Source organism: Amphiprion ocellaris, chromosome 2 (assembly GCF_022539595.1).
Source record: "Amphiprion ocellaris isolate individual 3 ecotype Okinawa chromosome 2, ASM2253959v1, whole genome shotgun sequence".
Taxonomy (NCBI): domain Eukaryota; kingdom Metazoa; phylum Chordata; class Actinopteri; family Pomacentridae; genus Amphiprion; species Amphiprion ocellaris.
In genome coordinates this window covers 36,637,331-36,662,527 of record NC_072767.1, presented here as the reverse complement: position 1 = coordinate 36,662,527, position 25,197 = coordinate 36,637,331, and the positions used below count along the sequence as shown (strand labels likewise).

General features: G+C 40.7%; 3 protein-coding genes across 10 annotated transcripts in view; 1 reads left to right on the top strand and 2 right to left on the bottom strand.

Annotated features, from left to right (window-relative positions):
* dnm3a (dynamin 3a) overlaps window positions 1-24,515 on the top strand; it is a 37,681-nt gene extending 13,166 nt beyond the window's left edge. For 3 of the 8 annotated variants that reach the window (XM_023283833.3, XM_035954464.2, XM_023283835.2), the window contains 6 exons: window positions 1,748-1,857; window positions 4,831-4,942; window positions 5,578-5,739; window positions 6,889-7,112; window positions 7,201-7,350; window positions 8,532-8,921. In XM_023283833.3, coding sequence (XP_023139601.2) covers window positions 1,748-1,857; window positions 4,831-4,942; window positions 5,578-5,739; window positions 6,889-7,112; window positions 7,201-7,350; window positions 8,532-8,565 — 792 coding nt within the window. In that variant the 3' untranslated portion in view covers window positions 8,566-8,921. Of the gene's footprint in view, window positions 1-1,747; window positions 1,858-4,830; window positions 4,943-5,577; window positions 5,740-6,888; window positions 7,113-7,200; window positions 7,351-8,531; window positions 8,922-10,559; window positions 10,743-16,146; window positions 16,227-16,318; window positions 16,435-17,991; window positions 18,057-18,139 lie in introns of those variants that run through there. The other 5 variants (XR_004848475.2, XR_008603090.1, XM_023283832.3 and 2 more) reach the window with 5 other exon arrangements.
* On the bottom strand, window positions 10,871-16,066 carry pigc (phosphatidylinositol glycan anchor biosynthesis, class C). Its single transcript, XM_023283839.3, has 3 exons — window positions 15,978-16,066; window positions 14,360-14,592; window positions 10,871-13,376 (listed from the first exon to the last, which is right to left on the bottom strand). The coding sequence occupies exons 2-3, from the start codon at window positions 14,585-14,587 to the stop codon at window positions 12,720-12,722; spliced, it is 885 nt and encodes a 294-aa protein (XP_023139607.2). The 5' UTR covers window positions 14,588-14,592; window positions 15,978-16,066; the 3' UTR covers window positions 10,871-12,719.
* On the bottom strand, window positions 18,373-24,157 carry tmed5 (transmembrane p24 trafficking protein 5). The gene is made up of 4 exons (XM_023283840.3): window positions 23,844-24,157; window positions 22,009-22,106; window positions 21,745-21,922; window positions 18,373-21,099 (listed from the first exon to the last, which is right to left on the bottom strand). The coding sequence occupies exons 1-4, from the start codon at window positions 24,030-24,032 to the stop codon at window positions 20,881-20,883; spliced, it is 684 nt and encodes a 227-aa protein (XP_023139608.1). The 5' UTR covers window positions 24,033-24,157; the 3' UTR covers window positions 18,373-20,880.
* Window positions 24,516-25,197: the final 682 nt, after the last annotated feature.

Sequence of the window (25,197 nt, the reverse complement as noted above, 5' to 3'; positions counted from 1 at the left end):
TTGCACAGTCTAACCAATGTGCAGACTACTGTACACCAGTAAGATCCTGAACAGGTAGTCTGAACACTGGGATGACGGAGCAGGACCCTTTCTCACTTTCACTTGGGCCTCGCCTTTCCCATCTCTGGCTGTTTGCTAGCAGTGTTGCCTGAGGCGGAGGGGAGTTGGCAAAAGGTTTCCGCTGTTATTCTCTTCTTTTTTATCCGGTCTCAACGCTGGGTCGTAGGGCAAGAGGTCTACACACACATCAGACATCCATTCCTATGGGTGTCCCTCCGTCAGAGATGTTGGCGTTTCTCGAGTCGGCCGTCCGCAGGGCTGTGTCCCGGCGTAGTATCCAGTCTTGACGTGGCACATTCAGTCATTCAGCTAGGGATCTGCCTGTTCACTCAGGGAAGGCATAAGGAAATAAGGGGAGTGAGAGAAGGAGAGAGAGTTAGGGAGGAACTTAGCAGCCATATATGGGTTGATGGGACCCATGGGGAATCAACTTTGGACTGGTCTGCAGTTTCTCCCCACTTCTTCTGCACGCTCTCCTCTGCTCTTGGTGTTCCTCAACATTTCCTCGTCTACTTTTTTGCAAGATTCACCTCCCTCTATCCCTCTGTCTATCTCTATCCCTCCTCTTCCTCTCTTTCTCATCTCTACTTTCTATTTCTACCCCATCAGAGCACCCTATACTCACTCCAGTCTCCTCCCCCTCCGTCTAAAGCGATCCCAGATGTTGCTGTATGAGCGCCAATCGCGTTCTGTCATTTTTTTTCAGCCTCTGTTACAGGAAGTGGGCCCCTTTGGAAAAAAGGAAAGGGGAGCGAAGGAAGAGAGTCGTAGGGTTCAGGGGAGCACTGAGCGAGGGAAGACCAAAATGTACTACCAGGATAGTCATATCTCCTGCCACATGTGTGCACGTGCTCACACTCAGGCGTGCATGTGTGCATCTACACACACACTCCCACACAGACAACATCTAGGATTTTGAGGGCATCCTCTGGAGGTCACCTTTCTCTTTCATCTTCCTCTTTCTTTTTACCACATCCATGGCTCCTACAGCCAGCCTTTCTGGAAGGCCCCTTCTCAAAGGTTAGACAGAGGGAGCAGGCTGGGGAAGAGAAATGAGGGGGAAGGGCTTCACTTTTAGGAGAAATGTTGTGTTAGAGCTTGAGTCTGAGTAATGACTTTCACATGTGGGCCCGGCCTTCTCTCCCTCCTTTTTTTTGTATCCCTTCTCTCATTCCCTCCCTCCCTGCTTCTCTGTACCCTGCCTCCATTCTGTCTGGTTCTCCTCACATTGGCTGCTCTACTCCAACTGTTCTCTGTCATTCATAAGTCCCCATGGTGATGACAGACTATAGACTTATGGCATCTCTTTGCCCTTCGCTCTCCCTCCTCCACTGTCTCTCCTTCACTAGTTAGTGGGTTGTTAATGTGAGTCAGTCTGACAGTCAGACACATCATCCTATATGAACTCGGATGCTCTGCTAGCACACTGTTCCACATCTCCTGTTCACTTCGCCTTCTGACATTTTTCCCATTACAGTTCAAGTTTCTTGGCCCCTCTTTCTTCTCCAGGCGCAGGCTGAAAAATATTAACCACCAGACACAACTATTTTAGCTAAAGCCCCCAAGTGAACTAGCCCCAGTCTCTGTTGTTTTTTGCTATCGACACTTGTGTTACCTCTCTGTGATGTCATATTTTACTCTGCATGCCTCTGTCAAATGTTATCTTTCTATATTCTGTCTTTTCCAGGAGAAGGAGAAGAAGTACATGCTTCCTCTGGACAACTTGAAGCTCAGAGATGTTGAGAAGGGCTTCATGTCCAGCAAATTTGTTTTTGCTATCTTCAACACAGAGTTAAGGTTTGTGTGTGTGACTCAAGGCATGTGTTTTTTTTAACATGCTCCTGTTTGAGTGAGTGTGTGAGTCAGAAAAGGGAGTTCTGTTCTTGTCACCTGTTTGCTGAAATTCTGGTGATCTTTTACAAGGGAGGACATGTCAGAGGAGGAAAGGCAGAGGGTGTCAGTGTGGTGTTTTGCCCTTCCTCTGACCTCTTCCATTCAACTTTGCCACCTGAACTGCAAGGATATCCAGTGGGTACTGGAGTGGGTGTAGTTTTTTTGTCTCTGAGTATATTCCAGGCTGTTGAGGGCCAGGCTGAGATTGAGTTTGCTGGGTTTATGTGTGTGAAACAGATTGAGAAAGACAGAGAGACAAAGGGAGAGCATGAGAGAAAGGAGAGAGAGAGAGAGTGTTTAGGAGATGGAGCTGACCCAAAGCCTGGCTGATTGTACCAGAGCATGTGGGCTTTGTTTATAATTCTGTGCTATGCTGCATTCGGACACACAAACTGGATTCGTAAGTGCATGTGTGCATTTGTACACGTGTGTATGTGCCCCTGCAAAGAGTGTGCGTATAGACCGCAGCATACCGACGGCAGGCTCATTAAGCAGCTAATCAAAGCCAGAGAGCTTGGATCAGAGATGAGGCTGCTCTTGTTTGGAAAGAATTGCTCGACTCACCACAAAAAGGAGGGAGAGAGAAGAATTGGAAGGGTTGAGAGGAGAAAGAAAGCGGGAGAGAGAGTATCAGAGCCATCGGCCAGGAATGTGTCAAAGTCTGTCCTGTGGCGCCCCCCCCTCCAACCCTCCCTCTTTTCCTGCGCCCTCACTCTCTCTGTTTCTGTGTTAGTGTGTGTGTGTTGGTGGGCAGACATTGCAGTGGCTTTGTCTCTGTCTGACAGTAATCAAAAACCTCAGGAAACTCTTCAAATCTAAAGCAGTCAGGGCTCTGCAGAAATTCCTCAAGAGGAGTGAAAAAACTCACACTGGCCATGAGCTGACGAGAGCGCAGTGAATGTTGATGTATCAGCTTAGAGAACAATTTTAATGTGTGTTTTAGAACACTAGTGTCCTGAGCTTAGTGTAATAGCACTTTAGTATTGTCATGGTTGGCCTGGCTCCCTGCTTGTTAGGCACCACGCCCTGACTTATTAGCCTCACCCATCCTAGCCCAGTCATAAGCACACAAACTGAAAGCCCATTTCTTGATCTTTCAGTATAGCTCTCAGTTGCTGCAGTCAGTCTGATTTCTGTCTCCGTTTCTGTTGTCTCTCATACACGCAAAGGTTTCACATACTTGAGGTTAATTGCTATGTGTTCTGAATGTGAGAAGGGAACAACAAAAGGAGGAAAGAAACAACTGAGTGATTAAAGAAAAATGTTTAACAGATGGGCCACAGCCTTCTCCAGATCCTTTGCTTGTTTCTTAACTTTTGTGTTCAGCCTCCACAGCCAAGGCATAGAGATGGTTAGAGGGACGTGGGGGGGAAGAGAGAAGGAAAGAGGAGCTTGGGAATGAACAGTGAGAAAATACATGACGGTGATAATAGCTGGTGTGAGGTGCATCATGTCATGCAGTGAATTTGGGGAGAAATAAATTCAACTGTTTTATTTTCTATGTGTACATGTGAATCTGCTTGCTGCAAGTGCTTTTGTTTGTCGTTATGTCTTTAACATTTGTCTGTGAATCCTTCTCTCTGTATTCTGTTTGATTTTGCACAATATTAAGTGTGATTCTGGCGAGTTTGGCCTAACTTGCTAAATATTTGTCATTCTGTGGTTCCCTACATGGGGCTGACCAACATGGGTTTACATAAAACCTAATGGCCTTTGCTACCCGTGTATCAGTCATTTATGCAAGAAGTGGGAATGGGACACAGGTCAGCCAGTGAACCACTTAAACAAGTCTGTGTACAGTACATTAGCTCAGGCTGTCACAACTGTACCATACCATGTAATTAATTTTGTCAGAGACATGATCTGAGTTTTAGTTATTCCCCTGAATGAATTTAAAAAGCTCCTAATAGACGAAACATTCACAATACACGTCACTCTATAATACTTATTAAATTAAAATAAATGTAGTAGCTCTGACAAATCATTAGTAAAATTACGACATTTGCACTGTAAAAGAGAAAATAATAACAATCACACTTATTTTTAATGCAAACAAGAAATTATGCTTTTTGTGTAGAAACAAATAGCTGTTTTTATTTTGTATGTTACAAGTGAAACTGTACTGGGCCCATTAGCACTTCACACTTGAGGAAAGAAGTTATATTAAGAAATTTGTACACAAATGCAGAAATCACTCATTTTTAGCCCAGATTTTGTCTTTTAAATACACTGCAACCCACCCGATAATGGATAATTGGGGTCATAACTAAAACTCTGCTTATTTCACTTATATACAGTTCACAAGAACATTTGTGGATAATTGTCATATTCACTAATCAGCACTAAAACTGACAGGTGAGAGGAGTAACATTGATCATCTCATGTGGCAAGATAATCCACCTTTCAACACCACAAAAACTGTTCAGGAACACAGCAAAGAGCTCAAGGCTTTCACCGGGCCTCCAAAACTCCCCAAATCCCAATCTGATCAAATATCCTTGAGGTGCACAGGAGCAAACCTGATCCATGGAGGCCCATCCCCAAAACCGACAGGACCCAAAGGATCTGCTGTTTTAGCAGGAGGATCTACACAATATAGGAAGGTGGTTTTAATGCTGTGGCCGATCAGTAAGCATTGTGCTGCCGTTTCTCTGCAGCACCAGAGTGAACAATCTACCAGAGACATCTGCATGACTCTGGTATGTTTTCATGACAGTAAAGTAAGCACTGGGCCAATCTCCCCACATCTTGGTGTGTTTGTTAAGGTATGTGAGTTTATGTGTATATTACTCCGTATTGTGGAAAGCACCCTTGAGTTTTGGGTGTTATTACTGTATATATTCTGGAGACATCTGACAGGAATTTAATGCATTGCAGGAACGTGTACAAGGACTACAAATGCCTGGAGTTAGCCTGTAACTCTCAGGAGGAGCTGGACAGCTGGAAGGCCTCTCTGCTGCGGGCCGGAGTGTACCCTGAGAGAGTCGCTGTTAGTACTCTGACCCCCAATTCAACCTAATTAAACCCAACCCTGACCTTAGCTGTGGGGAGCTGCACCTGTCTGCCCCTCACCTTTGTGCTCTCATTCTCTTCGCTAACCCTTAAAGCCTCGCCGTTACCCCTTACCCCTCTCTCTCCATGTTCCCCCTTTTCTCCCCCCCTGCTAAAGCGAAAAAGCAAGTCCCCCACCCCTTCATCCCGCTCTGTCGTTGGTTCTTTAGCGCAGCATTCTTGGTCCATGATGTCACTACAATATGCGTGTATGTGTGTGTGTTCTAGTCTGTTTCTAATCAGCAGTTCCTCGTCCCTCACCCGCTCCCCCTTTTCTTTCTTCTGCCCACTCCTCCTCACCTCCCTCTTTTGTGTTCCCTCTGTTCTGCTCTCCTTGTTCTTATGCTTTCGAATGTGTTTCTTCTTGTCACCAGAATAGGATACATGTCAAGATATGGCAATACACATAAGATGGATCCTTATTACTTCATGAATCTGTATTGGCATGAAATTACCAGCTGCATGTTATCTCAGTAGTCCCTGTAGCACATTACACAATTCTCTACATTACTGGTTAAAAATGCAAGGACTACCTGCTGTACATATATCCCAACTTGTCTGTCTGTCACTCAGGTTGATGGTCAGGGAAATGGAACTCCTGAAAACTTCACAGACCCCCAACTGGAGCGTCAAGTGGAGACCATTCGTAATCTGGTTGACTCCTACATGAGCATCATCTATAAGACCATCAGGGACTTAATGCCAAAGACCATAATGCACCTCATGATCAACAGTGTAAGCAGTCCAGACCACACAGTTAACTGTTAAGTCATTTTCCCTTTTTTTCCTCTTTTCGTTAATCCTCTGAACTCCCGTGCACTTTCTGGGTGCCCTTTTTTTTTTTTTTTTTTTTTTTTTGCTCACTGTGGGCTGGTTTTTCACTGCAATTCAGAGTCCTACATCTCAATAAAAACAGCACAGCCATGGGAAGAATTAGGGAGAATTCAAAAATGTGTTTTGTGCAGTATGACAAAGTTAAATACCATAAATTTAAGAAAAAAGGTAGAATTTCTTTCGTCATTTATTTTAGAAAAATTGGAATGGCATCAACATTTGCAACATTTCTCCAAGTGCCCTCATGTGTTAGCAATACTGGGAACAAAGGGGGACTCTACTTACTGTAGATCTTTTACTTCTTACATTTTTATTTGTTTCCATGCTTGTCTCCTCTGTGCTTTATGTAAACACAGCCTGCAGTTCAGCCCAGTTGAGAAAGTCCCTGAATTTTTGTCACATGATATATTGGCCACAGTTGAGTCGTTTTTCACTGACGAGGGCAGAATGTTTGGTTTTTTACAAAATCTGACTCATGCAAACAATTTATTTTTGCTGAAATTGTAGATGAGACATAAAGGGTTTTTGATGAGATTTCACAATTTCTAGCTTAGATGAGTATGTTTTCTGACAGAACGGCACCCACAGATGAGTAGTCCAGGAACTGTTGAAAAGTTGGAATTTTTTTCAGTTTCTAGCTCTGATAAAAAGTTATCATCTTGACATTTTTAAAGAATAAAGGATAACATGCCGCCTAAACCCGTTGACAGGTTTTGGAATTCAGAGGGTTAAATTGCTATACCAGCTAAACGCTTCATTGTGATCCAGCAAAACCTGCTCTTTCTCTCTTTTTCTTTCTGTTTGGCAATAATCTTTGTCATAACTTTTAAGTACAATCTGTATTCTTTTGTCTAACGCATGTGTTCACAATTGGATCATATTTACATGACAGGAAAAAAGAGAAACCTTAATAATAATAATAAAAAAACAAACCGCTTTTCACCACTCCTTTAAGAATTTAGATTCATAAGAGTCCAAATCAGAGAAAAATATCACTTTACAAAGTCTGCAGTTTAAGTTGTCACAGCAGTTTGTAATCCCTCGCTGTAGGTGAAGGAGTTCATTAGCTCCGAGCTCCTGGCTCAGCTCTACGCTCTGGGAGAATGCTCAGTGCTGATGGATGAGTCACCAGAGCAGCAGCAGCACCGGGTGGAAGTTCTCAGCAAACATGCAGCCCTGAAGGAGGCGCTCGCTGTCATTGGTGAGATCTCTACTTCTACCTGCACCACTCCTCTGCCTCCACCTGTAGACTCCTCGTGGATACAACCCTCCAGGTACACACAGTGATTCGCACACAGATGCATGCAGTAAACATACATGTACATCTTGGGGTCGCCACTTAAGCTTCTCTTCTCTACCCAGCCTAAATCCTCCTAAACACTCAGGCAGGCCAGTGATTCGTGGCCATGCTCCACCTGCTCCTAGGGTGCCTCACACTGGACACAATGCTTCCACCGCCGGCTTTCAGCGGCTCGCTGTTCAACACAGCCGAGCCCCAACCAGTGTGCCAAGGTGATTCTGAAACCACAGCAATTAAAACCCGACCTGTTGTTTCACGATGCCCTCCAGGTCTCGCCAGGCCTGGCATCTGTGCGCTCACAAGTACACAATCAAACGCTCCTCTACAGCGGTGCAGGGTTAGGGAAAGCTGTTATTTGAGCTGGGTGGGGGTCTGCTGGAAAATGTGTTTCTCATATTCTCCTTCCCATCAGCCTCAGTAGACAAGACTTCTCTCAGTGCAGCTTTCTACTGGAGCCAGAGACAACAGGCTGAGCACTTTGTCAAGTTTTCATCTTTCTCTCTGTCCCACATACCCCTTTTCCTCTACCATGCATTTGTTTTATTGCCTTCCTCAGTTTCCCTCATGCAATAACCGTTATTTTTCCTTTTCCCCGTACCTCTTTTTCTTGTACTTTTTTTTCTTCACGTCTCCTCTTTCACTGGTTCCTCCCCTGCTTTTGGCCTGTCTCTCCTTTTTCTCTCTGCCCCATTTCCTCTGTGCTCTCCAATGGTTCTTTAGGTTCTTTCCCGCATAGTCTCTTTCCTGAGTCTTTCCATCCAACCTTATGCCTTGCTGCTTCCCCTATAGATATACAGTGCATGATGATAGGAGGCTACTTTTATATGTCTACTTCTTGTTTTTATATTTATTCTCCTCAGTGAAAAATCTGCTGATGCTGGACACTGGCCATGACTTGTGTAACAAAATGTGTGGCATTATTGGCAAATAAAAGACAGAAGAAATTGTACTAGGAACAACTGTGAACCCTGACTCATGGCATCATGTGTGTCCTGTAGTAATAACTATTTTCCATCACCCTAATTCATATTTTCTCTCGCTCTTCTTCTTCTTTTAAACTCTGCCCAACTCATTTAATTCTCTATTTACCCATGTAATGCTTTCGTTTATGAGAACATCCTAATCTGTTTATCCTGTGCTATGTTTCAGAACTCTTCCCTGCAGTGTCACTTCAGCTTTATAGATAAGAGAGACTTGCATTTTATATATTTGGATTTGTTTAATTATTTTTCATCATGTTGGAAAAATGGGTATAGAAAGCTGGACGGCTGAAACTCAAGCTTCAGTCTGAGTCCTGGCTGATATTAAAATCCAGAATAGACCTACGATGAGGGATTTATATGGACATTTTATTAATGTTAATATAATATCTTTGATCTGATCTTCTCTCTAGGAGGCATCCTCCAGCAATCCCGAAAGTCAAATAAGTCTTTTCTGCTCAGGACTCCATTACCCATCTGCCCCTGTACTTCTTCCAGCTGCAGCTGACTGCTACCCAGAGAAATCCCACAACCTGCCTGATGTGTAATCCAGCTGAAGCACTACGCTGGGCTTCTCCCCGTCTCCTCTGGGAGCTGCAGTCTGCAAAATTCACTCCGTCCTGAGTCTGGTTTGTACATAATACATTGGCTATAAATGCTGGAATGTGCGCAACTGTCTGCTGCCTTCTCTCAAGTGCCTGAACTTTGTGTATATATAAAAAAATACCAAATTATTCTGCTAAAAGAGAATACAAATGCACTGTTTTTACAATTTGTGAATAAACTGGTATTTTATTTTTGAACATGTATCCTGATTTCTTACTATTTCAAGGCTTGATAAGAAACATTATTCTCAGTATTAGTTAAATTAATCACTATTACTGCTTTTACTTTTTAGCTTTTCTGCAAAATTTTGAATTTGTGGCAGGAAAAAAACTGCATATTGAAAAAATAAGTTATGCAACTAAGCCTAATTATGTTCATTAGAATCTAGCAGATCATGCATAAGATACATTTTAAAAATGTTTTGTCTTTGTATTCTCTTCTTGAATTACAAAAATGTATACTAAGTATTTTATTGGGTGACCAACTAAAATGATTTATGTTCACTAGAATCTAGCAGATAATGTTTATGGTAATTCTAAAATGTAATCTTTTAAAATTATTATATGATGTTTTCTTCAGTTAGAATAATATAAACAAAATTATTTTTGTTGAGTAGAATGTAGCAGATGTTTATAATTATCAGATTTTATCTTTATTTTTATATAAATTATTAGTTGCCGTTCTCTCTTTTTCAATTAGAATAATGTATAGAACATATTTTTGTTGAGTGACCAGCTAAAATTCATCATATTCACTAGAATCTAGCACATTTATGATAATCATCTTCTTTTTTTTTAATTATTTGGTGTGTCTTCAATTAGAGGAGTGCATACAAAAATATTTTTGTTGAGTGATCAGCTTAAATAATTTCTGTTCAGTAGAATGTAGCAGATAATATTTAGAATAATTACCAGATTTTATCTTTATTTTTTAGTAAAGAAAATATGCTGTTAAATGAAAAAAAATGCTGTTTTCTCCTTTTCAGTTAGAATAATGTATAGACTTTTTTTGGTGAGTGACCAACTAAAATGAATCATGTTCTCTAAAATCTAGCAAATCATCTTTATGATTGCTAGATGTTATTTGTAAATATTAAATATTTTCTCCTCTTCAATTAGAAGTGTGTATACAAAAATGTTTTTGTTGGGTGACAAACTAAAATGTTTTGTTCTCTAGAATCTAACAGATGTTTATGATAATTGTCTGGGTTTTTAAAATATATTTATTATTTGATGTCTTCTGTTTTATATGCACTTTCTTCAAAAGTACATACAAAAATATTTTTGTTGAGTGACCAACTAAAATTATGTTCAGTAGAATGTAGCAGATAATGTTTACAATAATTATCAGATTTTATCTTTAAGTTTTAGAAAAAAATGCTATTCTATTAAAAAAAATGATTTCACTCATTTCACTTCAGAATGTAGCAGAATTATCATAAACATTATCTGCTACATTCTAGTGAAATCATTTTAGTTGGTCACTCAACAAAAACGTTTTATCTGTATTTTTAGATAAGTTATTTTTGACTTTTTCTCATTTTTCACCAGAATAATGTATAGAAAATAATTTTAGTTGAGTGATCAACTAAAATGATTTATGTTCACTATAATCCAGCAGATCAGGTTAAGGATGGATATGGATATTTCTTAAATGAATTTATATCACGTGGTACTTGGGGTATTTTGTCTCATTAAGGTCCCCGACAATGAAATGAAGCATCTGGTACAATTTTTTTTTTTGTTTGATTGTTTTTTAACCAGTAATAGTTTACTTCGCGGCTGAAAGTAAACAGAATATTTTCCGTCTCACTGTGACGCGCTGACTGTTACCAGGACGCCCTGCAGCGGTTCTCTGAGGCCCGGTCAGGCCGCTCGGCTCGCCTGCTTGGACGGTTGTGTTGAAGTGAGGCCATGTCTGCTGTTCCTGGTCGGACTATGGCGCCACCAAAGCGCTCAAAACCTGCTGCAAAAGCCGCCGCCATATTCCGGAGCAGGCCGAGGAGAGAGGAGATGAAGGTACGACGCCACCTAGCGACCGCTGCTCTCACTGAGGCCCCACAAACACCAGCAGCACTTTAAATCCACTTTTAACCACACTGGGCTTCTCATGTAGCACTGAAAGCAAGAATGAAGAAAAGCCCACGTGTAGATATGTAGTTCATTTTAATATATTGACACAAAAATTAAAAATAAACAGTAATTCCAGTTTCATGAACAGCAAATGCTGAACACAAAGGAAGGTCAGTGCCATGAAGTTTAGTCAAGGTATTTAGGTTAAATTAATAGTATTTTAACATTCTGACAGGGAAGCAAACTTTTTTTTAGCAAGGTTTGTAAATTACAACTGGTGTTTGACCATGTGATTGTTGTTTGGACTGAAGGCATCATGGCTGACAGTTTGACTCCCAGTCCAGCAGCTTTCTGCTCTGTATAGCAGGTGATTAGCACTCTAATACTGCTATGTTAAAGACCCCCTCTGGTGAAAATCTAGTTTTTATCTTGTTAACGTGTTCATGTAGTGTTTTTTTAATATGCTAGAGGACACAACATGAGCAAAATTCACAGCATTTTCACATTGAAGCTGCAGTGTACCATGGTTTCATATATCATGAGCCTAAAAAAAACACAATCTTTTCAGTTTGTAAGGAGGGAATTTTCGTATCATTATTTGTCTAAATGCTGTAAAATAAGACGGGATGAAGAAGGATATTTTTGACAGACTGTATTTGACATACTATGTATTGGGATAAATTATGGTTGTGTACTAGCATACTATAGTATGCCAGAAAAAACATGCAATATGCCAAAAATACCACAAAATCCAACTATATTTAGTCTCATTTTGCAGTATGCAAGCCACAGTCCTCTGCTCACTATAAGACACGTCACGTATGTTACAGTGTCTTGTTCGAGTTACAACCTTGAGCCACACAAACTAGCGATTTCACACTGCAGACTGCGACAGAAGAGCCACACAGTCAAAGCTTAACGGCACAATACAATGGCAAATTCCCATCTCCCAATTGTATATTCACTGCATAAGGACAGCTGTAGAACACACAGAAAAAGGAAAAAGTATGTGATTTGGATTACAGGGCAAATTTTACGACATAGTATGGGTATAAGAGACAGTCTTGGTTTCTGGTTCGAGTATGAAATACTCTAACATCACGAGTTGCTCTTGTGTAGCGCAGGGCAGTTTTACACACAAAAAGGACTTTTCTAAGGGTTAAACTAATGACTGGAGAAGAACTTTAAAGCATAGCAGTTGGATTTGTTATTCTAATTAACTGTTGAAGAAATTAGCCCTCAATACAGATTTTTATACAAAACCAATGTCTTCAAAACTCAAAAAAGTAACATTTTGTGACCCAAATTTTAAACAGATAAGATGACCAATGAGTACATCTGACAGTAAAAAATGAGGCCTTAGTTCCAATATGATTACAGTAAGCTTTTTGCAGTACAGTGGAGGTACAAATTAGCTTCCTGTGGTATTTCATTGAATAACAATGAGGAAACACTGTATCTCCTTAATAAAATACCTCTTGAAATCTTAAAATCCTATTAATTTTTAATTGTCTTGAGCCCTTGTATTGAGATACAACACAAACAACCCCTAAAACATGGCACATTTCCCACCGATTATTCAAACATCACTGATATTAGATTGGTGCATAGCATCATAGTGTGTCCTGTGATGTTAGTCAGCTTTGCACGAGTTGATATCATCCATACACACTTTGAGGTTGACGGTTACAGTACAGTAGCAGCTTTAACATTAAAAACGTCATGTTCTCAGCTGGAGAATGTCAGTGTTGCTATGGCTGTCCACACAGACATGGACCAGCAATGAAAGAGTTGTCAGTTTAGATGTACAGCACCAACAAAACTGGTCTGACAGTACATTAATCCTTATAAAAATTCTCCATTGGTTCACACCTTAAATGTCAGTTTGTCAGGAGCAGCCTGTGTTTGTCCTGGCTCTGTCGATTAGCGAAGGAAGTGGCTGAGGTCCTCGTGAATCTCAGCCTCATCCCAGGGTCCCTGGATGTTGTCTTTGTGCCTCTGCAGCCAAACGAGCAGCAATGGACAGAGCAGTGTAACGCTCCCTAAAGCCAGCGCTAAGAGCACGGCTCCCCCTGGCGACTGCGACCCCAAACCTCCTACCCCTCCGACACACACTCCCACACACACCCCTGTAAACTGGCTGGGAGCGTTCTCCCTCAACCTCTGCAGCAGGCAGGGCCACAGGGCAAACACCAGCATGGCACAGCTGAGCATGGCGAAGGTGTGCAGGGCTCCAGGTAACCTCGAGGCTAAACACACTGAGGCAAACAGGGCAGCATTCAGGGAGAGGATGCCAGGAGGTGAGGGCTGAGCGTAAGGAAACGACACCAAGTGGGCCAGCAGCATCACAGCAGACATGGCGTACACTGTGTCCGTACTCACAGACTCTGTTAGCGTCTTAAGAACTGGCGAGAAGCCAAACGTGAAGGACAAGAAAATAGCAGCACTCTGTAAATCAGCCAGATGGGTCCTGGGCTCGCTGCATGATTCAACATTAGAAGACAAGAGCTGATGCAGTCCATAACCCAGCAGGGAGCAGACAAGGCTGGTCCACAGCAGCGTCACAGGGGACAGCAGACCCTGCAGAGAAAGCACAGGTGTTGATTAATCAGCCATTGCATTCAGTAAAGGTGCAATATGAAGACCATGAGGACAGCAGTGAGGACAATCTGGACAGAGTAAGATACATAGAGATAGATTAAAGAGAAGAATTAAAGAATCCATCTATCCACGGTTTTCCACTGACTGAATGAACTCAGGCCAGGCGTGAGGCGGCACATACGAATACAGGACCAGCCCTTTAGCTAGCCGTTTTAGCCTTTCTGTTTCCATCATGGTGTAGAATCAGACTGCACAAAAACAGTGACAAATATTAGTCACTGGATATCCAGTTCCATGAACATGTATGATATAGAACAATCAGGGATTTGTTAGGTTTTATTGTCTGTATGGTGAATTTTACAATGAAAATTACATCATCAGAGAGGAGAAGGCTACTACTGCATGAGGGCATCAAGGTGGCAGTAAAAGCTGTTTTCTTCTGCAAGTTTAACCAATTAGCATCTGGGTTTTTTTGGAGTTTAACCAATCAGGAACAAGATTTACCTTTCATGGAGTAAGTACTTTTTTAATACCCAAAAATGTCCTGAAAGAAGTTCTTCCACGATGGTTCTTGTGTTCAGAACATGCACAAAGGTTTGGACCATCCTAACTCAGCCTGCAAGTTCCTGCACTGGAAAACGTCCTTATTTTAAACTACAACAGCCATCTTTAAACAGGAGAGAAGTCTATGACTCCGCTTATCTGATACCTAAAATGCAGTCCTCACATCTCTCCCCAGGCGGTACCACCACCTTTAACACCAAGAGTCATGTTAGCCCCAGGTCATTAGTGACACTTGAGCCATGTTAGTTGGGCTGAGAATAATACCTGGGACCCCCTACCAGTCACCTGTACCTGAAGAAGCCTCTAGGTTGCGAGGTGAAACATCTTCAGGAGTCCAGTTGCTTTCTACTGAAGCGCTTAGGATTGTGAAGACCATGGATTTTTTTTTAAAGGCTTACCTGCTCCATGTAGAGCCAGAGGGTGATAAAAATGGCCACACAGGACAGCTGCTGTCCTACAAAGCCAGCTTCTTTCACTACAGTCCAGTAACGGTACTGCCGGATGCCCTCATTCCTCCGTAATTCCTCCAGGAACCGCTGATCCACGTAGTTATCAGGGAAGGGCTGGCGTTCCCACAGCACCTTCTGCCAGGGCACAGCTGGACCTGGGGCGCTATCTGGCCCCATCAAACCTGAACCACAAACACACAGAGACTGGGTTGTGAGTAGGCATCTTTAATCCACTGCTCAAATCAGCTGATAGTGTTTACATTGTTTTACCATGCAAATATTTAAATCAGTATATATGCAAAGCAGTGTCTGGCCCTCAGTTTAAAAGTGTCATTTTTTACACATTCATGCCATTCTCATGCAGTTATGCTGCCATGTCATCTCATGTGCTCCTTCAACAGTTTGAATGTTTAACTGAAGCTTGATTTTTTATCATGATGTTTCAAATCAAATCACAATGCCTGTGAGAAAGATCGCAATTGGATAATTTCTCCAAACCGTTCAGCCATAGCACATAGCTGGGTCACTCTATCTGAAATCAGGGTCTTGCTTGAAACTTTTTGGATTATAACCAATGGATTACTAAATTGTATGTGTGAAATTCTGGCTTGATATATGAAATACTTTGGAAATAACATTTGTTAAAGTTCTGCCGACCCACTTTCAACACGTTTTTTTCAGACATTTGAGGCTATGTTTGAACCACAATATCTTAACAGTTAATAAACTTAACAGTCTGAAATTTACACTGTTATTTGCCAACATGCCACTGATTCAGAATCTGCGATATTGAACAATGATTGTCGCCCATTATCAAAAAGTCTGTGATTATAGGTGGATTGACATATGAAAAGAAAAAGGGAAGCTGTCTTGAAGTTTCTGAGCACACATTAACCAAAACATAATGATATTGCAGAAATCAACTAGTGATATTTTTTGTATTTACATATAGCTTTGTGTGATAGTAACACAAAAAAACAAATACTTTTATTATGAAACACGTATGAGAAGCTGTACTACAAAAACAAAATAACCCTACTTATTACAACAGTAGTCCTGTCGTAAACAAGTGTGTTAAAATGTAGTTTCTTCTCAGTTTTGAGCTTCTGTGCTACAAGTTTCTAACAGTTGACCAAATAGTAATAAAGCACAGAAAAAACCATCAAACATATTGAGAGGAACAGAGATCTAATAGTGTTAACGTACATAGAGTACTATACTTTTGTAGTGGTTTGCCATCTGAACACACAAGCCTCAATTAGCTGAGCTAGCTTTGGAGGTAATATCATGTAAAGGATATTTTATGAGTTATTAGACAGCGCTAATGTCAGAAGAACATGGGACATATAATTCAGTCATATTTATACTGTTTTGTTGACTGTCAGGTGAATACATCTGTTCTGAACAGGGTTTTGACAGATGGTCGGCTGAGAAACTGCCGGTACTTCCGGTGTTGAGGCGACGATAACAGCAATTCCACCGTGTACATTCGGGTCTATAACTAATAATATGTCGATAATTGTCTTGAATATCTCCATAAACATGTACATGAGGGTTTTAAACCTACCTGGGATGTGATTTCGTTCGGCGCCGATGCTACAATCTCATCGCGTCATTATCCCGGAAGTGAAGCAGTTTATCAGAGCTCACAGCGCCTCCTGCTGGTGGAGGTTTGAAAGGCACCTGTCTGCCAATCCCAGCTTCAACCTGATCTCTTCATGTTTTCCTCTGTCAAGGTGTCTGTGTTGAACATACGCCCCTTCTCTGCTAATAATATAAGACCACATCCACAGACCGCCAACATGTCTGCTCAAAGGTAACATACTACTTTAAACTTATCATAATAATCCTGTAGTGATGGTGTGTGTCACAAAATTGATCACCATGTTGATTTTGATATTTTTCAAGAACCTCATTTATCTTCAAGCTTCTCAGTGTGCAAACCACATCCTGCTGTCTCCCTGGTAACAGCCAGCAAACCTGTCAGCTCCGATACTGCGTCAGAAGACCTGGAAACCACCACGGTAAAGTTTCTATAAAAAATATTCATTCCTATTTTTATTGCTTTTCAACATTGAATCATGGTCAATTTAGTTTGGATTTTTTTGGCAAGAATTTACAAAAAATACTTATTCGTGTCAAAAAGAAAGAGTTTTTTAAAAATATGTATAAAGTAATGTGAATCAATTAAAGATATGAAGTATAAAATTGCATAAGTCTTCACTCTGTTTCACCTAAGCCAACACAGCTGCAGCCAGTTGGTGCTAGAAGTCACACAATGAAATGAAGATCATCTGACTGTAGCATAAAGACATCTGTATCTGGAAGGTGAATCAGTACTCTTGGATGTAATTACACTATAAAGACTCCAAGCAACACTATGAAAAGGTTATTAAAAAGCATAAATTGGGGGATGGATACAAGAAAATGTACTAGTTTACTACTAGTTACTGAAGTCCTTGTACAGTTAAATTCATCATTAAGAAATCGAAGAAATATGGCACATGCGTACATCTGCCTAGAACAGGATCCTCAAAAACTGAGTGACTATGCAAGAAAGAGACAAATGAGGAAGGCCGCCAAGATACCTATGACTCCTCTGATGGAGTTACAAGCTTTAGCAGTTGAGTTTGGAAAGACTGTATATAACAATGGTTGCATCGTCCGAATGGGTCAAAGCTTAAACAGAGAGAGACAAAGAATTGAGTTACACTGTTGAAAACAAAATCATAATAAATCTATAGTTCACCAAGAAGGGATGTGGGAGTTTCTTTGGTCTGATGAGTTCAAAATCAAACTCGACACTACGTTTGGTGGACATCAAATACTGCACATCATAAATGCACCATGTCAACTGTGAAGCATGGTGGTGGCAGCATCATGATGCGGGGATGAAGGCTTGTAAAAGTAGGAGAAAATCAATGCAGCAAAGTATATGGGAAGCCTATCTGATGCAGTCTGCAAGAGAACTGCAACTTGGGAGAAAACGACCTGAAGCAGACAGCCAAAGGTACACAGAAAGTCAGAACTCAATCCAGCTGAACATTTGTGGCTGGACTTGATAAAGGGCAGCTAACTTACAATCCCTGTACAACCTAAATCAGAGCTTGAACAATTTTACAAAGAAGAATGGAGTAAAATTGCAGTGTGATGATGTGCAAGGCTGTTTGAGGCCTATCCACACAGGCTAAATGCTATAAAGGTCCATCAACTAAATACTGACTTGAATGGGGTGAATACTTGTGCAGTTACTTGTTTTAAATTTTAAATCATTTACCATATAGAAATTTGTTTTCACATTGATGCAAACAATTCTTTTTTTTAGTGTGAATTTTTGTCCAAAAAGTTAATTTAAATTAACCATGATTTATTGTTGCAAAGCAGTAAGAGGGGAAAACTTCCAGTGATGGTGGAATACTTTTTATAAACATTGTATTTTCTCCCAACATTGCACTCAGAACAGACACACAGTGACACGTGACAAGGCTTCTGCTTCATCTAGTATTCCACCTATGGCTGTTTTTGCTATTTTCTGATTTTGTGTTTGTTACATATCTGCTGCTGTATATTTGACTTTACAGATAGGATCGTGCCTTAGCAGGGTTTCCAGAAGGACTGAATCATCCACCCAGAGGCTGATGGGCCCGTAAGTATCATTAACCTAAATGTAATACTATAAGGAAAACAAATTCATTTCAATACATTTCTCTTTCATCTGCTTTACTTCAGAGGAGCATCTAGTTCTTCACTGAGGGAGTGTCTGATCATCACATCTCTGCAGCAACAAACCTAGAAGATACCAGATCGCCCAGCAGCTCTATGACTAGTAAGAGACAGTTTTATTCTACCGATTTATTATTTCATTGTCTTTTATCTGTATTTTTATTGCTTGGTTAGACTGTTTTTTTTTTTGTTTTGATATGAAGTTTTTTGCTCAATAGGAATACAACAGTACACAGAGGTCAGAAAAACATATGATTGTTTAATTTATACACATATACATTTACAGGACATTAGCTGAATAAATATATCACATTCCTTCTTTTTCCACTCATCATTTATGGTTGTAAAAAGTTTTTTTTTCAAAGCCAGTGTAGCTGTTCTTGTGGTCTCCTTTTAAGTAACGTAGAAATACTTTAAGAAATGTCTTTAATTTTTGCAGAATTTCAAAAGCGCTTTCAAATAAATCAGAAAATGAATTTATTACTAATCCATAAGACTTTCCATGAGACACAATCTCAACATATATTTCAAGACTAGAAACACAGTAACATGAGTTGTACAGAGGAACAAGGAAGGAATAAGCACTGAAACTGAGGCAGAAGGTGATCATTTCTCACAACCAGACATCCTATATTATTGCAGGCATCCACAGAACAAATGGCAACATATGCACATACTGTATGGCAACACATTTAAAACAATCACACTGCTCAGAGTTTGATTTAACACACTTCCAACATAAGGCGGTATAAACTGCGAAGGCGTGAACTCACTGGATTATCATTATCTTACAGCAGAGGGCAAAATTTGGAAGATGGAGCTCCCTGCCAGGGTTGTAAGTGGCCAAGTCTCAAGAAAGGAGCTGAGAAAACACCAAATTTAAAAAACAAAAAAAACCTCACTGAAACCATAACCAAAAGCCATGTTGGCACCTTAAGGAAAAGCTGACGAGAGTTTGCCAACTGCCGAACCCAGCCCTGAAGCGTTAAGAGCATTAATGCAGTTTGATACAAGTCTCAACAGAGTGTGTGTTTTTCACGAACACACTGTGCTTTGAAACGACAGATTTCTGGTGACAAGGTTGGCTCCGACCATGACAAGGAACTTCAAACTGAACCAGAAGTGCAGAAGCTTCCTGAGCTCTCTGAACCATCTCAACCCGACCAGAAGTCACAGAGTGGCATGTGAGACTTTAATGACGAGTTTGTTCCTGGAGCCATGTTCATGACCAATGACATTGATAAAGACAAATACTACACAAGAAAATGATCTGGACGTCAACAGTAAAGAAGGGCAGAGGTCATTAAAACCTACAGTATTGACAAATGAGCTTAGCCCTTCTGGACTTTGGATATGAGTTCATCACAGAGTTTGGTGAGCTCTTCAGCCCCCTTCTCCTTGAGTTTTTAAAAATCTCTTGATCAGTGCTCCTTCTCCCACATATCAGGACAAGTTGTGGACCCATTTCTGCTGGACCCCACTAAAACAATGGAGCCCAAAATGTTAAATTATGTACTAAGAATACAAAGACAAAACAAAAAATGTTGTTCTGTGGCATCAGAGGCAGTGCAATGATCAGATGTCAGTTTGCTATGTTGGCTAAAAAATGCTAATACACGGATACTAGCTTTTAAAAGAATACTGACGTAGCCAAGGCAGTGGATGGCTTGTGCATATTAAACTGAGCAGTGCAATGTCATAGTAGTAATGACCTTCCAGATGTCAGTAAGATAGAAATAGACTTCTGTCACCAGAGAGACGGGCAGGCTCAACATCTTCACACAGTAAGCGGCTGTAAGCAGACACCCACCAGCAGCCGTTAGGCTTCACAGTGGAGGGTAGTGGAGCTGGCAGCCATTTAGGCCACAAGTCTACAAATCATGGCAGAGGAGAGAAGGGCAGCAGTCATTAAGAGACTTGGAGACGGCCCGTTTCCTTTTATTCTACCTCACGGTCCAATTGGTGCCAGAGAGCAGCAATAGCAGCATGGCTCTGACTAAACACCTGACTTTTCAGTATTTGCATGGAAGGGAAAGTGAGACATAATGGCAACAACATAAGTTTTTGAGGCAATGGGAGAATTATTCAAAGGCCTCGCAGATTGGCAAAAAGCTAGCAGCTAAATCCAAATCACTAAGGCGACTTAGTTCCATACAAAGGTATGCTTTTAAAAGTACTTAACATATGGGGAAGCCACGCTGACAGACTGGTTGCACCTCACACTCCTTTTTAGCAGAAATAAATTCTTAATTTCTTTATCTAGTTTACTTTAACACTCAGAAAAAACACATCCAAAGAAAAATGGACATCTTTGCAATTGGCCACTAGCCTGGTAACGTTAAACTATTAGAAAAATAGTCCCATCATAAATGTGCTTGTAACGTCAGTGAAGAACTACAGCAGCCAGGGAGGACAATAAAACAAGAAACAAGTTGTAAAGAGAGACTTGGAGACCTTTTTCCTGTAGCAAAGAGACAGAGGTTGCCTGTAGAGGGGCTGACAGTTATACGTTCTTGGATTCCTGCTGTCCCTCAAACTCCAGTGGACTGGCAAGCAGAGTGTGGTGAATGAATTGTTAATCAATGTCTGTGGTTGGTGTCTGTGCATGTGCATAAGTGTGTACATTAAAATCTTGTGTTACAAGAGTCACAAGTCAGGAGATCAGCTGAAAAAAATCCCAAAGGTTTTTTTTTTTTTTGGACAAGTGTGTTAGTTTTTTTCTGTTTTTGCCTCCATTTCAGACGGTGTTATGTGCGCATTTTCCTTTTATCTTCGAACAGCGAGCGGACAAGGTAGACCTGAACCGCCGACACCAGCACCATCACAATGAGATTGATCACCGACCAAAAGTTCACCCTGTCGAAGTTGCTCTCCTGGAGGTTACGGTCGCGAGCCTCAAACGCTCGCAGCACCGTCTGGATCTGCACACTTTTCCCCAGCCGAGCCTTCACATTGTTGATGGTGTCCTGAAGGAGAGACAAGCAGGTCAGACTGACTGGATCTGAGAAGAGAACTAATAAATAATTTGTCTCCAATTTTCATCTTAGGTTATTGTAGATGAACTAAATACAACTTCGAAGCAAAGAGGAATCAAAATGAGATTTGGATCTTTTTGAGTCTGCAAACAAAGCAGCTCATTCAGGTGAGTTCCTTCCTCCACAAGAAAACAACTTCCTCCACAGCTGGAAGATACATTTCCTGCCTTTTAACAAGTGATGCCTATGTGACTTCTGACACAAATTAAGGCTGTTTCTGGGGGTGGTGCAGGCTACTGTGGTGCAAACTCAAACAATTGGCTCCCTTCAGCCAATAGGTGAGAGTTCATTATGACATTGTCTATTCTCGTGACAGTCTCCTTGTGACTTTCCCTGTACGTGGTGGATTGCGTGCTATTTTGCTGGCGGCCTGTTGGGTCACTTTGCCCCCCCTGTGAGCATATATGGCACAGTGACAAATATCTCAATGACAGACAGTAGAAGGACCCTGAATCGGTATAAACCTTTATATTCTATCAAGATTCAAAAGTTCTCATACATACAAATCTATATAAGTCTTTGTCTGAAAAACATTTCATGTCAAATATCATCAACTGAGACTGACTACACACTCACCATAATGTCTTCCATCTTCATATCCAGCATATCTGAGCCGTGCACGTACTCCTTCCAGTCGTCTGGGTCTTCTGTGTCCATGTTGTCCAGGATCAACTCAAAGAAGATGAGCTTTTCCGAAACAGAGCTGAATGTGTTGTCAAAGCAGAACATGTAGTCTCCATCCTCGGTTTCTATGCTGCAGGGAAACACAAACAGTACTAGGAACGTGCACGTTTAACTCAGTCATTTATGTGTGTTTGAAGGATGATCCATGTTGCTTACGTGTGAACACCGTCTGACTTGCGGTAGTCGCTGAACAGCAGTTGGCCAGAAGGAGAGGAGATGTAGAAATCTACATCGAGACCTGCACCATCTAATACCTGTGAAGGGTGGAAGAAAAGGTCAGTTAGGCAGAGAGGGAGAAGAAAATCAAGAGATACTGACGTTGTAGAGATTAGGGGTGAATGAGAACGGGAAAATATCCGATGCAAATTTAACAGAAATTCCAATTACGATTTGATCTGCGATAGAATTCTTTTAATTCGCAGTGCATTAGATTTAAATTGTGATGGATCAATACTACATGAGATACTGTCAAAGGTGTGACTGTCGCACAAGGAAGACAGTGTGAATTTGTAAAAACAATGACATTTTAAATCCTGCATCAAATGGGCTGCAGAACAAATATCTGAAGTTGTAGTATTTACAATTTGCTAATTGCATTGCTTCAAACTGCAATTTTGATTTGAAATCAATAACTTATTCAGTCCTAAAGATGTTACAACACTGAAAGTTAGCCTTGGTTGCAGCATTTAAATAGTTTAATACTCATGTCATACATTAGAGAAATGCTAGTTCTCCCTCACAAGGTTTTCATGAAAGCGATAAGCCTTGATGCCTTGTCCTTCACTGTAGACACCACAAGATATGTACATATGTGGACAAAATTGTTGGCACCCATCGGTTAATGAAAGAAAAACTCACAATTGTCACAGAAATAATTTGAATCTGATAAAAGTAATAAATTAAAATTCTATGGAAATTAAACAATGAAAATCAGACATTGCTTTTGAACCGTGGTTTAACAGAATTATTTAAAAAATAAACTCATGAAACAGGCCTGGACAAAAATGATGGTACCCTTAATATTTTGTTGCACAACCTTTTGAGGCAATCACTGCAATCAAACGATTTCTGTAACTGTCAATGAGACTTCTGCACCTCTCAGCAGGTATTCTGGTCCACTCCTCATGAGCAGACTGCTCCAGTTGTCTCAGGTTTGAAGGGTTCCTTCTACAGACGCCATGTTTCAGCTCCTTCCACGGATGTTCAATAGGATTTAGATCAGGGCCAACTGACTGATTACAAGTTTGTAGATACCTGTGATGCTAATTAGAGCACACACCTTGATTGAACATGTCCCTGTGGCCACATTATTCTATTGTCTTTTCTAGGGGTACCATCATTTTTGTCCAGGCCTGTTTCATGAGTTTATTTTTTTTAAATAATTCTGTTGAACCACGGTTCAAAAGCAATCTCTGATTTTCATTGGTTATTTTTCATAGAATTTTTATTTATTATTACTTTTGTCAGATGCAAATTATTTCTGTGACCATTGCAGGTTTTTCTTTCCGTACCAATAATTTTGTCCACGTGTGTAAAATGCTTGGGATGCCTCCCACAGACACAAACAAATACTAACTCCCACACATCACTTAACATCTAGAAAAAACATAAAGAGACCATTCTGTGCAGTACTTTGCATTCTGACCGGCAAAACGGGTTCTAAACAATATGAAAATCAAGGTGTGAGCACATTGTCTATATATCTGTAGGTGTGAGCCACATAACCTGCTGGTTCTCTTGCACTAGACAAAATAACACATCAATTTATAAGAGTGAGTTGCACGTGGTTTTAACGAATATTGAGAATCATAAATTGCAGTGAATAAGAACAACAAAAGGACAAATCAACAGGTTTGACAAGTGTGTCGATGTTGACTCTTCTTCCTTTACGGTTACCATTGATTTGGCTGCCTGTAGACACAGACAGGAAGTTTTCTTTTGTTTAGCTAACCCAACAGTTTCAAGTAAAAGTTGTGTGAGCTCTATATAACCTGATATTCAATCTCCAGGGAGGCCTCTTTCTTCATGGTCTGGTAGAAACACTCCTTTCGACCGGGGGGTAGAGTAAAAGTGAAGTCGCTGTCCAGAGACTGGGAGAAGGCAGCCAGCACCACTAACCTGTCCGACAAGAGCGAAACAAACACGGACAGGACGCACACAAATACCCGGACTAGCTCCATAGTACGAGGCTAAAAGTCCAAAAAAAGCCCAAACGCTGTTGTAGTGGCCGGCCACGGTGCTGGAAGTAGGCGGCGAGGCTGCTAGCTTCGTTCGCCCAAAGTTGACTCCTGTTTAAATGTTCTCACTCAGTGCTGTCGAAAGTTCAGGACCCCGCCGGTTTAAAATAACAATTTTTATTAATTGCACCAAAAATGTCTGATGAATTTGTTGCTACATTCAAAATTATCATTATGTAGGATTTTTGTATTGTAGTCATCTTTGGATACATATTTTATACAACAGAAAATGACAGGCATATCTCTCGATGCCTGTAATGAAATGCATTATGGGAAATGCTGTTCTTTAGTTCCATGTGCGTTAAATAAGACTTCAGGAGGAACCAAAGCGTGTATTCCAAAATATTTTTTACTTTTAATGACTACTAACACCTAAGAGCTGTTTTTAAACAATTTTTTAAGAAATAAAACATGACTGACAAATTCCTAAGCGTCTTCCAGGTCTTCTCCAAACACAGGTCTGGTAGATTCCTAAGATGTGGTTTTAGTGGGATTAGTAGGATTTTTCTACAAATACTATAGGAATATACTTACTTATTTAATGTTAATAACTGTTGGAGCTATTATAGGGGGTTTGTGTCTTAGTTATTGAATATTATCGTTTATATATTGCAACAATATGAAAATGATGTGATGATAGCATAATACGATGGGGCTACATTCAGCTTTGATGACAAATGAATGTTTTTGAAGTACCTTTCAAGGATGTTAAAAAAGATTTTTACTCTTTGAAGGCGTTTTCACGCTGTTAACGATAAAAGTACACAGTGTTCACATTCCTTCAAGCATTCATTATAGACTGCCCACTTAACAGCAACATGGGCGCCTATAAAAGACAAAAGTAACAGCATTAGTCAATTATACTTAAACGCTTGACATCACAGTGTTGTGTAATAAGTTCAAATATTGCATGCTTTGGGGATTTGCTTATCAAGAAATAGGTGACGCGTCCTGCTCAACAGTCACCAACTCATCCTCAAACCGGAGGGCGGGACCTATTAGTCAAACCCAAGGTGACGACTGCTCCTATGATTGGTCAAGAAATACTCAGCGCTAATCTGATTGGTCAGACACAGAGCGGGGGTTGAACTTACGAGGAGGCAGCTAC

Coding starts and splice junctions, on each gene's coding strand:
- tmed5 (XM_023283840.3), bottom strand. CDS start 24,032: ATGGAGCTAGTCCGGGTATTTGTGTGCGTCCTGTCCGTGTTTGTTTCG. Junction 22,107..23,843: donor CCCTGGAGATTGAATATCAG/GTTATATAGAGC, acceptor CACCCTTCACAG/GTATTAGATGGTGCAGGTCT. Junction 21,100..21,744: donor TGAAGATGGAAGACATTATG/GTGAGTGTGTAG, acceptor TCTCTCCTTCAG/GACACCATCAACAATGTGAA.
- pigc (XM_023283839.3), bottom strand. CDS start 14,587: ATGGGGCCAGATAGCGCCCCAGGTCCAGCTGTGCCCTGGCAGAAGGTG. Junction 13,377..14,359: donor TCTGGCTCTACATGGAGCAG/GTAAGCCTTTAA, acceptor CTTTCTCTGCAG/GGTCTGCTGTCCCCTGTGAC.